Source organism: Lynx canadensis, chromosome F2 (genome assembly GCF_007474595.2).
Source record: "Lynx canadensis isolate LIC74 chromosome F2, mLynCan4.pri.v2, whole genome shotgun sequence".
Taxonomy (NCBI): Eukaryota; Metazoa; Chordata; class Mammalia; order Carnivora; family Felidae; genus Lynx; species Lynx canadensis.
The window spans coordinates 68,142,755-68,158,405 of NC_044320.2; the positions used below are offsets into that span (position 1 = coordinate 68,142,755).

The 15,651-nt window shown below is 40.1% G+C and overlaps 1 protein-coding gene across 1 annotated transcript in view; it reads left to right on the forward strand.

Annotated features, from left to right (window-relative positions):
* The window catches only part of LOC115506300 (cytochrome P450 7B1), a 170,602-nt gene extending 155,290 nt beyond the window's left edge, over nt 1–15,312 (forward strand). Inside the window, exons 5-6 of the mRNA XM_032591918.1 lie at nt 6,587–6,762; nt 13,950–15,312. Coding sequence (XP_032447809.1) covers nt 6,587–6,762; nt 13,950–14,228 — 455 coding nt within the window. The 3' untranslated portion in view covers nt 14,229–15,312. The remainder of the gene's footprint in view (nt 1–6,586; nt 6,763–13,949) is intronic.
* The last annotated feature ends 339 nt before the right edge of the window (nt 15,313–15,651 follow it).

Consider the following 15,651-nt stretch of genomic DNA (forward strand, 5'->3'; position numbering starts at 1 on the left):
CTACAGCTAGGTATGTGGCAGAGCCAGAAATCGATGCCAGCTCTGACTTAAATGCTAACCCATAAATACCGTCACTTCTGGGGGAAAATGCTCTACAACTTTACCAGAGAACTTGACCACTCTTTTACAAGGATACGTATCACTAATTCTCAGATGCAGTTGGGTTTGAGGGTAATAATGGGGCTAGAGGTTCACATCAGAATTTGGGGGGTGTTTTTTAAATAAAAATAGATATTTCATTTTAAAATAAATTTGCATTTACAGAAAAATTACAAAGATGATAGCGTTCCCATACACCTCCCCCACACACACACACACACATACAGTTCTCCTTATCATTAACATCTTAGAGTGGTTATTTGTCACAATTGTGGGTGTTGTTTTGAAAACGTTCATTCAGTATTAAAGATAATTGTGTATTTTAAAAATAATACATAATTTAAATTTTTATTTTTATTTATTTTGAGAGAGAGAGAGACAGAGACAGAGTGCCAGCGGGGGGGGGCAGAGAGAGAGGGAGACAAAGAATCTGAAGCTGTCAACACATCAGGGCTTGAACTCACAAGCCATGAGATCATGACCTGAGCTGAAGTCGGACGCTTACCCGACTGAGCCACCGAGGCGCCCCAAAAATCATAAACAATTTAGACAGTAATAGTAAGGTTTAATAAAATCCTCTCTTCCAGTGGGGATAGTCTTCTTCATTTAGAAACTTCTAACTGGAGAAGGAAGGAAAGGTATCTTCCACAAAGGGTTACACCAGAAATCAGATAGTGAGATTTTCATAGGTAATATAAGGAAACATTGGTCAAAAAGTGAAAAGACTGATCTGGATGTATATCAAATTTTCAGTTCAGCACAAAGCTAAGAGGGTTAGACAATATAATGAATACTGGAAACAGGAATTGAAAGGGAAACAATGAGAAGGCAAAATACTATACTTAGGTCAAAAATCAACTGCATAAGAACAGGATGCGGAAATGTGTGGCTTAGCAGAATAGTTGAAAGCAGCGGTTCTTAAACTTGATTGTTCATTGGAATCATCTGGGGAGCTTTAAAAACTACTCATACCTGGTCCCACCCCCAGAGGTTCTGATTTCATTGGTCTGGAGTGCAGGCTGATGGCTTTAAAAGCTCCCCATGGGGGTTCTAAATGTGCAACCAAGGTTCAAAACCACTCATTTAAAGGTTTAGTTAATGCAGTGGTTCTGATTCCATTGGTCTGGAATGGAGCATTTATTTTTTTAATACCATTTCAGGTGGTTCTGATGGGCAGCCAGAGCTGATAACCTGTGGGGTATCACAAAGTTTAAGACAAGTCTGTGGTGATATGATTTCAAAAATCTGTTGCTCCTCTGCTTCCAACAAAACATGAATAGAAGTCTGGTATGCAAGGTGAAGAAAGTAGTTCCTTTCCACGTTTCTAATTGAAACACCACACCCAATTCTGCCACACTTTTAGAGACACATTGATTAATTGAATTCATCTAGGATGCCAAGAGACTGAGGCCATGTCATCCCTGACACACAATTTAAAAACATGATTGGGGCGCCTGGGTGGCTCAGTCGGTTGAGCATCCGACTTTGGCTCAGGTCATGATCTCACGGTTCTTGTGGGTTCGAGCCCCGCATCAGGCTCTGTGGTGACAGATCAGAGCTGGAGCCTGCTTCAGATTCTGTGTCTCCCTCTCTCTGCCCCTCCCCTGCTTGTGCTCTGTCTCTTTCTGTCTCTCAGAAATAAATGTAAAAAAAAATATAAAAATAAAAAGAACATGATGGTTGTCTTTTTTTTTAGTGTTTGTTTATTTTTGAGAGCGAGAGAGAGCACAAGCAGAGGAGGGTCAGAGAGAGAGGGAGACACAGAATCTGAAGCAGGCTCCAGTCTCTGAGCTGTCAGCACAGAGCCTGACGTGGGGCTCATTTGAGAACTCGGGAACAGTGAGATCATGACCTGAGCCACCAGGTACCTCATTTGTCTTTAAATATTTTAAAGGGCTAATATGTGGAAGAGGAATTTGATTTTTTTTTTTTGCCTTTATCTTTCCAGGACTTTATGAATGCCATCTTTAGAGGTGTCTACTCAGAAATTGTGCAGAATCTTCTCTAGAATCTTGCCCCACATTCCTGTTTATATGCACTTCCCAACTTTGAACTACCCAGATTGCAGTGTCCATGAAGGCCAAACCATGAAGGCCAAGAAAACTGTGTTTCCTTTTTTTTTTCCTGGCAGCAGTGGTCCACTGCCCTGAGCAGAGTAGGACCTTCATAAACATTTATTGAACAAATGAATGTTGAATTTACATTTCCACATTTTAGCAGAAAACCAAATGTTGTGTCTTCCGTGCAGAGTGAAAGTAGACATTTGTACCAATTCAGACGTACTGCTAACTTGATTTAAAATATATTAAACAGGGGCGCCTGGGTGGCTCAGTCGGTTGGGCGACCGACTTCGGCTCAGGTCACGATCTCGCAGTTTGTGAGTTCGAGCCCTGCGTCGGGCTCTGTGCTGACAGCTCAGAGCCTGGAGCCTGCTTCACATTCTGTGTCTCCCTCTCTGCCCCTTCCCTGCTCATGCTGTGTCCCTCTCTGTCTCAAAAATACATAAACATTAAAAAAAATTTAAAATATATTAAACAGTTGTTGAGCCCAAAATTAGCTATCTGCTTCAAGTTATCTGATTATTGCAATTTCTAATTTACCTTCTTACCTGTCTTGAAGGCAGTTATGTAAAATGGGCACACACACACACACACACACACACACACACACACACCTGGAGCCTCACTCCATTTCTTCATACCTTCCGGAACACTGCCTGCAGATCCTCCTGTCCCCCCTTCTCATACACCTTTGTAAGACCGCCCAAGTGTTCAGCCCCAGTGGACTGTGGCAGGGGCTGGCTGTCCATTTCACTCCAGCCATCACTGCTATCCACGGATCACCATGGCTAATCAGACTGTGTGACAGTCTGCACCGATCATTAAGATGACCCAAATTAACAGCCTGGCCATGTCACAGTACATTCATTCCACATATACAGACATGGCCTAAGTGTGAGGCAGAAACTTGGATGTGCTTATTTGTGTTTGCATCGTTACATGCATTATTGATTGTCATGAGCTGCTTCAGCACTTTAAATCTGCAAATGAGAATCATCTGTCAATTATTACAGCCAGGATTGAGATCTGAGGGCAAAAGAGAAAGTGTGTATGCCTCTTCCTACCAGCAGTTCCTCTCGTTTGCCATTTTCCTTCACAGTTACGTGGTAAAGCATCTTAGCTCAACACATTCCCCAGCTTCTGCTTAGGAGGGATACTTAATCAGAATATTTTTAGCTCCTGAAAAGAGAAACAAATCTCTCCTAGCCAGGTGAAGGAGGTGGTTCAGGCTCTGCACTGTAAGTTCATGGTGGGAATTCTGTAATCCAATTTCGTGGCGTGAACTGGTCAGTAAAGCTCAGTTCTTAATAAAACACAGGCAGCCTTATCTTAATCACAATCGAATCGTTGGCACCTTGTGGTGCCTGGTGTAAATTATCCCCAAAATATTTGCATTCTCGATAGCCATTTCTCCACAATGCATTTCAGAAGTAGAGGGTCCTATTACCTGCTAAATGTTAGTATAAATTAACAATCCATTATGCACAATAAGTTTTATAAAACATTTACAGATAGAGATCATGTTTAATAAAAATTAACTTGCGTACGAAAGCCAAGTGCACTAATGATCACAATGACCTTTTATTACCTACAGTCCCTTGTTTTGGCTGGATGATTGACAGCTTGCTGTTTGGCTACCATGTTGAATTTCAGCTGACAAGACTTTTCATTTTAACTCAATTTGCCCGCCGATCACAAGCTGGTGGCAGGCCAGACCCAAGTCACCCAGCTTTGCCTCAGCAGCTTGCTCTACTTCTCATTAGTACGCATTTATTCAGTGGAAATTGGAAGACAAATGCTTGAAGGCATGTGAACTAAGTATAGCAAATTAGGTTTAAAGACTGAATATTTATATATATGGAAAGTTTTTTTTTTTTTAATTCTAGAGCGAATTGAGAACTGAGTGCTAGCTTTGGTATAAAAGAAATGACGATAGAAGGGGGGAAGGAAGATTCTAAGAATAACAATACTATAAGCTTTTTCTTTCCATTTTGGAAATCTGCAAAATCTCTCTGACAACACCTTATCAAATACCAACCTGGCCTCTCTTTCGTGGAGTGCTTGCACAATGAAGTTTAACACCTCGTGTGTGAGAAGGAGGAAAAAAATGAGGGTCATGTTCATTTGTTGCTTGGTTATCCCTTGGTATGTTTTAAATTGCCTTGTTTGTTCGGCACTAGCACAGAAACAGATGTTGCTCTACCGTGCAGGATAATTTACTGTACCTCCTGGTGCAGCATGGAAGTCCTCCCAGGGCCCCTGGTCCGTCAGTGGCACTGGCTGGTGTCTGCTCAACTATGACAACTACAAGTCAAGGCTGCAATTTTTTTTATTGTGCAGTTGTCATTCTTCTCAACATATAGCTCTGCCTGCATTCTTACGGGGGCTGGTGGGAAAGCTGCTGGCTTTTGTGTCTGTGTGTTGTGACACAGAGCCACGGAAGCTCTCCTCTCCATTGTTGATAATAATGCAACTCATTACTTTTGTCATCTAATGATTATCAGCATGATCGCTCAGAGCGATGGCCAACCTCGTCTTGCGCACATAACTGGTACTGGAAGGTAAAACAGATTTGTCATTTACGATCTGACCGCTAAGCCACACTTTGTGCTCCATTATTGTGATTAACTTCTGCATAAGATATGCTTGCCCAATTGTCATTTGTGATACTGCAGTGGGCGCAAGCTGCCATGCTTCCCTCGAGCACATCGGCCAATCGGATGTGACCGTGTCGTTTGGACTGGTAAATGCCTGCCCTGTCACAGAGCCGCCCCACAATTATTTTTGCTTTTGTCTTTCTTCTTCCCACACCCCTACTGGACTTGTTGGGTGAACCTCACTGCTACATATGTCAGCTACCATTTCACACCACAAGCCAAAATGATGCTACTCTGCTCTTGAGCCAATGGAGCCAGCAGCAGTACATGGGAAGCCGACCCTTGCTTTTCAGCACAGAAATGTTGGTCAGTGGTGTCCTGCCGGCTGAAATCCGTCGTGTCAGGTGCCTTGTGGCTATCTGCGGTAGAGTCCATGTTCCAAAACCAAAGTTCTTTTCTGGCCTCATCACCAACAAACCGATTTGACTCTGCCTGATTATAATAACGAAGGCAGTCCAAAAGAATATGCACTGCCTCACTGTATGTCACATTGAATCACCACACTGGCCACACAGAGCTGACCGCAGCCTCATTTCTTCAGACAAATGCATGCTTAGGGAAAAACATCCTGGGAGAAGGCACCCAAAGCTACTTGATATCCTTGTGCAAGCTGTGTGTAGATTTAAGTTTTAGTGAAATAGCATTTATTTTTATTTTTTAGTGGATGCAAGCCCTCACTGACCAGTGCATTGCTATAATCTCATAACTGAGTACTCTATGTTTCAGAGCTTTGTTGAACACTGAGAAATTGGGATGTGTGTGTGTGCGTGTGTGTGTGTGTGATTCTAAATTGCAAACCATAAACACAACCATTTGTTACCATGTGAAAGGGGACAAATGCTCAATTTGGAGCTCTTTTTCACATTGCTGATTAGAAAGAATCAAGCTTTATATTCTAGGACCCATTCACGCTGGTGAAAACATAGTCAGTTTTGATTATGAAGGCAGAGATGCAGACCTAGACAGGAGCTACATGCTGATATGCATGCTATCAGAATGATTTATGCAAATTATGCATATTATTCCCAAAGGAATTCCTCCTCAAACTGCCAGGATAAATTGCCGGAAATTAGCCATAAAATCTGTCGTGCTAGGAGCAAAAGGTGAAGGCCACTGGGAAAGCAAGGACATTCAGCTTCTGGAATCTTCCAGGTTAGGATGGTGACTGTTATTTTCCCTGGATGCTGAGGGAAATACGGTTTTCTTCTGAATCCTATAAAAGTCTTTTTACTTTGAAATTTTTCCAACAAATGCTGACCCACATTTTATTTACAGCTAGCATAGAAGATATTAAGTGTTAAGCCATCGGAGAAAGCACTACTACAATTACTTTACTATGAACTGCCTAAGTGGTTGTTAACTGTCCCAGCCTGGTTTTAAAGAGGTAGCTGTTCTAAAGGTTGGTGAAATAACCCACCAGCACCATACTTGAACGGGGATATGGTTTTAATGTCCAAAGGATATACCTATAACACAGCATTCCTCTCTTACAAACCTTTCCTTCCTACAAAAAGCCTAGTTAATGGCTCTCTGCCCAAGTACACCACTGTTGCCTTCTGTGATTAGGGCCAGGTCACAGCTAACTCCCCTGCCTCTTCCTCACTCTGGCCATGGAAGGCCACCATGGCTACCTCTTGGTGCTCAACAGATCTGATTACGAAAGGGCTTTGTTTTCAATCAAAGCTATTGGTAATGAGCTTAATGGCAATTGAGTGCACTGTTCAGGAGCAGTTGTGTTTTAATAAGCTGTTGCTTGCTTGTGTCCTCCAGAAAGCACCATTCTCGAGGTTTTACGACTATGCTCATTCTCAAGCATCTTCCGTTTTGTTCAAGAAGATTTGACTATACATTCAGAGCCGCAGGACTACTGTCTGCGAAAGGGGGACTTGGTCGCCATCTTTCCTCCAGCCTTACACTATGACCCGGAAATCTTTGAAGCTCCAGAGGTAAACACGCATCATTGCTACTTCTTAGATAACTGCAAGCACATTCCTCTTCCTCTTCCTTACTATTTTTTTTTTTTTTTTTTTTTTTTTGAGAGCGAGAGCGTGAACAGGGAAAGGGGCAGAGGGATAGGGGCCTCATACTCTCTTTCTGTAGCTTGCTTCTTCCACCTTGTCCCAGAAGGAATTTGAGATGGATTGATGACTTCTTTTCTTCTTCCAGTGGGAAAATTTTCCTGTTTACTGAAGTGTTTCCTAAGTATCTCTCTTCAAAGGTTTTGATCTACAAATAGAAATAGAATGATGAGACTAAATGTTATCTTCTTCAAACAAAATAGGCATGGTACCTTGCCTATCGTTACCTGTAGGCCAAAAAAATGTTTTGCTTGGCAGAGAATTATTGAAAACCATAGAGGGCTAACTGTTGACAGGTGGCTTAGAGAATAAATGATAATGACTGTTTTGCTAAGTGTTTCCAGAGCGGGGTTGACTGTCCCAGAATCAAATACCATCACTGCCATAGTTAAGCCCATACACTTTTTCACCTCTTACCAAAGGTATATGCCCCTTTTTGATAAATCAGGATGGCATTACGAACTTCAGATTGTAAAGCTGCTGCTCACGGGTGAAGCTCTGAGGGTAATTGTGTCATCTCCTTGTATTTTTTTTCTGAAGCTGGAGTTAATGAATATCAAAGACTGGAAATTAATCCACCCTGGCTCATCCCTTAATACCACTTCAGAGGTTCACCACCTGCATGCAAATTGAATGCAGTCATATTCTGCCTGTGTGTCTCATGAAGTAATGGTGTTGCCATAGTGGTTTTTGTATATAAAGTACTATTTTTGAAAGGTGAACTTCTGTGCTCTTTTTGGGCAGTTTATAGCTGGACCACTTTAAAACCCAGTTTCTAAGTTAGAGGTTTGGCAGCCAGGCTAGATTAAAGTATTGTTGAGTTTTGGAAATTAATAAGAAGAGGATAGATTCCAACTACGATGCAAAAAGTGCATCTATTTAATCAGCAAAGGCAAAATTTTTTAAGTGAGAGGGAAAGTGTGCATATGATTTCTATGTGTTTCAGAAGAAGAGGCAATATATAAATGGTGATAGCAAATCAGAAGTAGGGTATTAGTGAGTGAGCGAACATTCTGCAGACAACTAGCTTTGTCTCCACATGTGTAAATAGCAAAAAAAGAATATCAACACATAGATATTCAGTAAATAGGGCAAATGATAACTAATCTCTGAAAAATATTTTAAATTTTGTTTCTGTCTGTAGTTTCTTTTCTTTATTTAAATTGTGTTTATTATATTCATTATGTGACTGTTCTACTAGTCATTAAGTTTACCATTCATATCATGATAATAAAATCAACATTAAAGTTATCAACAAATAATAAATGTTTACCAAATTACCACCATTAACTAGCTATTTTTTTTTGCCAACATTATTTTCTTGAAATTAGTTGTGGAATGCTGGTCATTATTGACACAGAAAAATGTATGGTTCAGAACCATTTTTATTATTCAGCAAGGTCTTAATCATTCATTCTGTAAACATTGACTGAGCACCTACCACTATCAGGCATATAGATTTATTCCTGTCATTTTTATCAACTTAGAATGAAAGTAAGAGATGCCGTAGATGCTCATAGAACAGATATTCGTATGAAACTACCATCCACTGACAGTAAAAAAAGAGAAGAAGATCCTGGGAAATTCTGTCCCTGGCCATTTGTCACTAAGAGCACTGGCCCAGAAGCTCTTCAGAGGCTCATATTCCTCACTGCCTTTTGTGCCCTGTAGATCTTGAACGGGAAGACCCGGCCTTAGATATAGAAAACAGACAATAGCTGTTGGGCCAGAAACTTGAAGAAGACGCGCTCCAAATATAAGTATAGTTATTCTTGGAGGACACAGAGACTGAAGAGTCTTAGCAGAGCATAGGTTTTCCTACCCAATGAGGCATGGTTTCAGGATGTTCAAGCCCAAGAGACTCGAGAATATTACATTCCAAAAACAGTCCATTGTCTTCCTTCATACACCTCTCTACTCCTGGAATGTTCCTCCTCCTCAAGAGGTTCCAGATTACTCCACAAGAATCACCCTTAATCACCTCTTCTTTGGCAGTGTTCCTGATTCCCACCTCATTCCTCAGGGAATTTGCCATTGCCCACTGTGGGTCTGTTGTACTTGTTATAGTGCATACCACCTGCTGCTTTCCAATTACTTGTTTAGTTGTCTGTGCTCCCGTATGCTGTAAGCTCCAGAAGGGGAAAGACCACATCATTGCCTTCTGTGCATTCTCAGTACCTTGCACTGAGGGTGTCCACAGGGTGAATAAATAGGGGGATGCCGGGATGGATGAATATTCTGAAAGTGAAAACTACTTAGTTAAAATATTAAATCAGAATCAATATTACATATTCAAATATGCATCTAACTAGAACAAATGGATGCAGTGTCTTGTGTATAAATGTAGCAAGACTATCAGGGCTGGTAAGAACTATGGAGAATGGAGATCCCAAGAGATATCTAAATAAAACCATTTGTCTACTTCTGAGATAACATTCGCTCTTACAAAGCATGTAGACCTGGCATGGCTGAGGCCTTTAAAAAAGTAATAATTTTTTTTTAAACTCAGAAAATAGACTTTTGGGTAAAGTTAAGAATTTTAAATGTTTGGAAAAATAATGTTTAAAAACACAACATGGACTAAACAAAAAGCGTTTGGTACCTAACTGGGTCTACAAGCTACCAATGTGTAACTTCTGTGTGAAGAATTATTCTTTTCCTGAATATTGGTTGCTTAGTTTATTGAGCGAGTCTGTTGGTTGGTTTTTTTTGTGGCCAGAGGTGGTGAGGTACAAAGGGAAGCCTGGGGACACAACTGAGTGATAGGGAAGAAACAGCAAACACTTAAGGTAGTAGTAACACTTTATCGCAACCACGTCGCCTCCTAAAGTAAGGTAACAGTGAAGAAAAACAAAGTAATTACAAGCCATTGGAGCACACCCAAAGGTCTGAGGCTGAAAGACCTTATTTGACCTCATTCTCAGAGGTGTAGGGATTATAAAGTGATAAACGAATTTGAAAGCCCTTGTATAAATTCTGAATCACTATTAAAACTGTTGTATTGATTATTCTGATTATTGTCATTATTCTACAAATATACTGGCCATAACAGATGAAGACATACTCTAATATTTTGTCTGTATCTCACGTTGGTATAGAGATGATGCCATCCATATACTTCAAGGAAACACATGTATACTGAGCATGTGTGATGCCAAAAGCACTGCGATGGGCCCTAATGAGTGACCGAGAAATTTAAAAGCCTCTTCTCTTAAGAGCGCAGAGTGTAGGGAATTGGCCTTATCATATGGCTGTGTTCTCAGAGCTAGGTGCCTCATGTTGAGAGGGTTTCTGCATACCAGTACATTGGCCTTCATACCTACTGTGTTGGAACCAGGGTGTGCTGCCAGCACGGCACTCTGAAAAGCCCTAATTTTGTCAATTATTGCGATACAAATACTCCCACATGGCTGATTCCACGTTGCTAATATGAAGACCCTAAACACAAAGCTGGGAAGAGATATGCACACTCTCTCAACCTAGTATAAATTAATTGGAACCCAAGTTATGGGGATAAAAAGAACTCTGTCATCTGCTCCCAGGAGTACTGACTGTGAAGCTGGGGCAAGAGTCCAGGCCCTTAGTCATCCACTCAAAGCACTGACAGTTTTTATTTTAAGAAATCATATCTTTTCTCTAATCTGGATTCCTATACCCAAAATGATTGAGTGAATACAAAATCTGATTGTATTGTATGTCCCTACCTGAACAAGACTACATTTTATTTTCAACTTCAATGTTTCACATACGGGGAAGTGCTCAAAAAAAATCTCTTAAACTCAACTGAACACAATATTTGGAGAATACAAATGAGGGAGTCAATGGTCCTCAGTCACTTGCACCAAAACTGTTTTCTGTCTAGAAAATTGTATCGTCTATCCCTTATTGATTTCTAGTGCTATCATACCATTCTCTATTTGTGAACGCTGAATATTCATCTATGCTTCATTCTCTACATGTTTATTTACTCTTTCAATATCTGTGTTTTCTTCAAAAGCTTGAAGATTGATTTTTTTTTAATTTTTTTTCAATGTTTTTATTTATTTTTGGGACAGAGAGAGACAGAGCATGAACGGGGGAGGGGCAGAGAGAGAGGGAGACACAGAATCAGAAACAGGCTCCAGGCTCTGAGCCATCAGCCCAGAGCCTGACGCAGGGCTCGAACTCACGGACCGCGAGATCGTGACCTGGCTGAAGTCGGACGCTTAACCGACGGCGCCACCCAGGCGCCCCTGAAGATTGATTTTAAAATATACTTTAATCATGTATTTATTCATTAATTCAACAAACATATATGGAACCTCTACTGTGTGCATAGCACTATGTTGGGTGCTTGAAAATACAGAGATCAATAAGACAGCATAACAACGCCAATCTCCTGAGATTTCTTGGCTCTACCATTCCTGTGGGTTAGCTCCATCTTCAGCCTGGTGGCCACAGCAGTATAAGTATTCACAGATAGGTGGGTCCAGAAGGGAAGCGGTGATTAACATTTGGTTTTTTTTCTTCACAAGAAAGGAACCCCTATCAGATGTCCCTCACAGTTGTTACCCTGTAGCACTTGTCCACACACCCTACCCTAAATCTATCAGTGGCCACAGCCATGTGATTACCCTGATTGATGCCTAGACAAACCTCAGCAGAAGAAAGATGTTCAGAAGTCAACCACAGAATGATTAGAGAAGTAAGGGGAATTACAGTGTCATACCTTTTTAAAAATGATTTCTCTATTCTCATCCACTTAATTATTATTGCATTTAATTAACCTTCTTTAGGTTGTGAAGTGCTGACCTATTATGGTTACTGCAAAGAGGTTTAAGTCCACGTGATGAATCCTGTATTTAAGTTGTTCCAAATGAATGTGTGTATCTTGAGTTCTTCACACTTTGTTCTTTGTCACGGTGACCCCAGAATATTACAGGTGAGACTATTATACCCCTTCTCGTTTGGGTAAAAAACCATACCATCTCTCTAGTATCTGCTATGGGCCTTTCCTAATATTGGTTTCTGCTCTAGTTCCCCATGCCCTGACGATGGGAAAACAACTGAAAATAAATTTTAAACTCAAAAATATACCTATGCCCATGTGTCCTTTGAGCTTGGTGGTAGTAACAGAACAACAGAAGTTGGCCTTTTCTCTTCTTGTTTAATAATATAAACACTAAGTAAGAATTCCTATGATGTTTATTATAAGGAAATTTAATAGAAGGTGGTAGGAAAACTAGAAGAGTATCATTGCTGATTGACTAGAAAATTTGAGGGAATTGAATGTGAACACCACCTGCAGGTCACAGGGCTGGGCAGCACATTGTATGTTTGCCCCTCTGGCCTCTCGGAGGGGAGCACATTCACTTTCACAAGGAAGAACAGAACAGCCATGAAGTAAAGCAATTATTGGCTTATTTCTATAATCAGGACACTATGAAGTTGTAACCCAAGCTAAGTGTTTCCTTTTGTATTTCCTGCCTTAGATAGTGGCAGGTGCAGTGAGAACCTTTTCCAACAAATCATCTCATGAGTAAATTAACTTGAACGGACTTGGCTATGTGAGAAGCTCTTGTGGAGGGTTCTCTCCTCAGATTGGCCAGTGAGAAGGAAGAAGCAGCAGTCCTAAACTCAGGCAAGCAGGCTTGGGCGCCAGTAATGGAAAAAGTCATCGGGAGAGAGGAACCATAGTGTAACCTTTCTCCAGGAACAAAATGCATGTCAACAAGAGTGTCCTTGGTCATTAATACAAGGATGCACACATATTTTTAGCTCAGCTCTGGTTAGATCCTATTCAGATACATCCGAGAACTGTCTAGGGGGCCATGAATACTTGTGTTGTAATGCAGATTAATTTTGCCATTGTGATTGCATCAGCTTGCAAGTTGAAAGGGGATTGAAACCACCCAAAGTGGTGTTTTCTAAGATTGAGCATTTATCACAAAAGGTATCTAGGTGAGTAAGGACAACCCAGTACTTTTAAAAGAAATTATTTTGATGACATTAATATTGAGTGAGAAAATTAGATGATTTGTGATGGGTTCAGAATCCATCCACATATTGTAGGGTTTTCACTGCAATGTTAAATGCTTTCAATCTGACCTGCTGCTTTACCTCTGACTTCATATAGTTCATATCAAAGTTGTGTGCGAGCAGGTCTAATGCTAATGAGCACCAAGTATAGGAAATACTTGGTCGTTTCATGCATGCCACGTGCTGTAATTTAATCAATGGCTTAATTTGCCATGGGCTGAAATAAGGTCACTCAGTTTCCTCTCAGAAACTCAAGCGAGAGTAAATTAATGGCCAGGCTAAACACCATAGATAAACCAGGCCTACAATTTTCTGTGACGAGTAATGTAACTTCTGTATGAAAACATATCAGAAATACCTACAACCCTAGAGTTAACCCAGAGAGAGTCCATTGTAATAGAAGTGTGGATAAGAGAAATTCAGTACAACGTCCAAAACAAGGAAGACCAATTTTGTGGCTTAGTTCCTCTCTAGTGCCTTATATAGATTTCACATTTCATTTTAGTGTCCATTTAATCCAGACATAAGCACTGGATCCTAAGCTCACAGCCCTCGTCCGTCAGTAGCTAACTGGGAAGGAGTAGAGAACACATATTAGGCAGCTCCTGTGGCCAATAAGAGACATTATTCCAGAGTAACAATGGTGGCCAGTGCAGGAGCCCTTACCTTGTACCGAACATCAGTCCACCAAGGGCCCATCAGTCAGAACCCATCTTAGAGAACAAAAACTAAGAGATGACCTCTACACTGAGTTTCCTAAGTGTATGTATTTCCTAAGAGAGAAATACGAATTAGGAAGAAAAGTCCTATCAGTGTGTGCATTTCACTATGATAGAGGAGAAGTAATTCCCTAGCAGCATTTGAGATTTTTGAAAGTTCATACATGATTTGCACTTGGTCACGCTTTGCTTTCTGGCATTTGCTGGATGCCGAGAGGCCTTGTAAGAAGGGCAGAGAGAGCTGGCAACTTTGTGGGACGGAGGTCAAACTATTTCATGTAAATGTTTATTTTCATACTCCTTATTTCTTCTTTACAGGAGTTCAGATTTAATCGTTTTGTAGAAGATGGTAAGAAGAAAACCACCTTTTCAAAAAAGGAAAAAAAACTGAAGTGTTACCTAATGCCATTTGGAACTGGAGCCAGCAAGTGTCCAGGCCGATTTTTGGCAATTATTGAAATAAAGCAATTGTTGGTTGTACTTTTAACTTATTTTGATTTAGAAATAATTGATGATAAACCTATAGAAGCAAACTGCAGCCGTTTTCTGTTTGGTATTCAGCATCCAGCCTCTGATGTTTTATTTAGGTACAGGTAAAATCTTAAAGAAGCTGAAAAGAAAGAAAAGAAATCTATCAAAACTAACCTAAATGTCCTTGGCTTATCAATTTGTTTTGAATTTCTGCAAATGTAATTGCTTTGTTTGTTGTTTGTTTGTTTGTTTAAGAAGTGTCAATTTATATTTGATCTGTGATCAGTCCAGTGTGCACAAAACCTATCATAAAATAAAATAGAATGTCGACATGAAAATGGACATCAAAATAAGCATAATGATAAACTCAAAATAGCTTTTTTATGTTTTTCTACATACTGTGATTTCGCCTGTCATAGTAAATGTACCGCAATAAATTTGGCACTGTGGGATTTTTTAAGTCATTCATGTTCTTTTCTAATATGTAAAACCACACTTTATGTACAACTGGAAATTTGTGCTAGAAATGGACACAGTCTAACAAATGCAAAATTCTCAGAGAAGAAGGAAATTAAATTTTCATGAGATAAACCGATGAAAATGTTCCCTTCAGTGTAATATCAATAATATCTATAGCGCCTGAGTACGTTTGCATTAAATGAGTTTTGCAGTAGATTAAATGCTTCAACTTCACTTCAATATTTAATCATCCATAAATGTTCTTTATCACTTTGTATACTATGGCTCAATGCAACAAAATTTCTTGTTATGTAAGACCACTCATGTTAAGTTAGATACTGATAAGATGTATAAGAACACACAAAACCTATTGCAGATTCAAGCCGTTGCCCGAGACATCAGGTCTGTTGTTAGGAGCAAATGTTGAAATCGTTACATGGTAGTGTTTGGTTTCACTGTCAACTGGAAGGGTTGTATCAGCATTGCAATGAACTCTTTCCTAGATGCTTCCATTTATATAAACTGAGAAACTCGATAGCAGGATTTGTTCTTGACACGTCATCTTTTGGACTTGGAGCTTATTTGGATTGATTACGTAATGCAATATAATTTATATGCCATAACGTAGCATTGTGTCCATGATTCAAAGCTTTCTCATTTCAGGGTACCAAGGGATTATTGGGCATCTGACATAAATGATGATACTGTGTATAATCAGGAAAAGCAGGTAATAAAATTCAGTTAATTTGTATCGCATGATTGGAACTTCTACTATTTCATCATTGTGCTATTGTTTTTAAAAAGGCAGTTGAGGGGCGCCTGGGTGGCTCAGTCGGTTAAGCGCTGACTTCAGCTCAGGTCACGATCTCGCAGTCCGTGAGTTCGAGCCCGCATCAGGCTCTGGGCTGATGGCTCAGAGCCTGGAGCCGGCTTCTGGTTCTGGTCTCCCTCTCTCTCTGCCCCTCCCCCGTTTCATGCTCTGTCTCTCTTCTGTCTCAAAAATAAATAAAAAACGTTAAAAATTTTTTAAAAAAAAGGTGATTGATTTTTAAAATAACATTATAAAATACAATACTTAATAGTAAATACA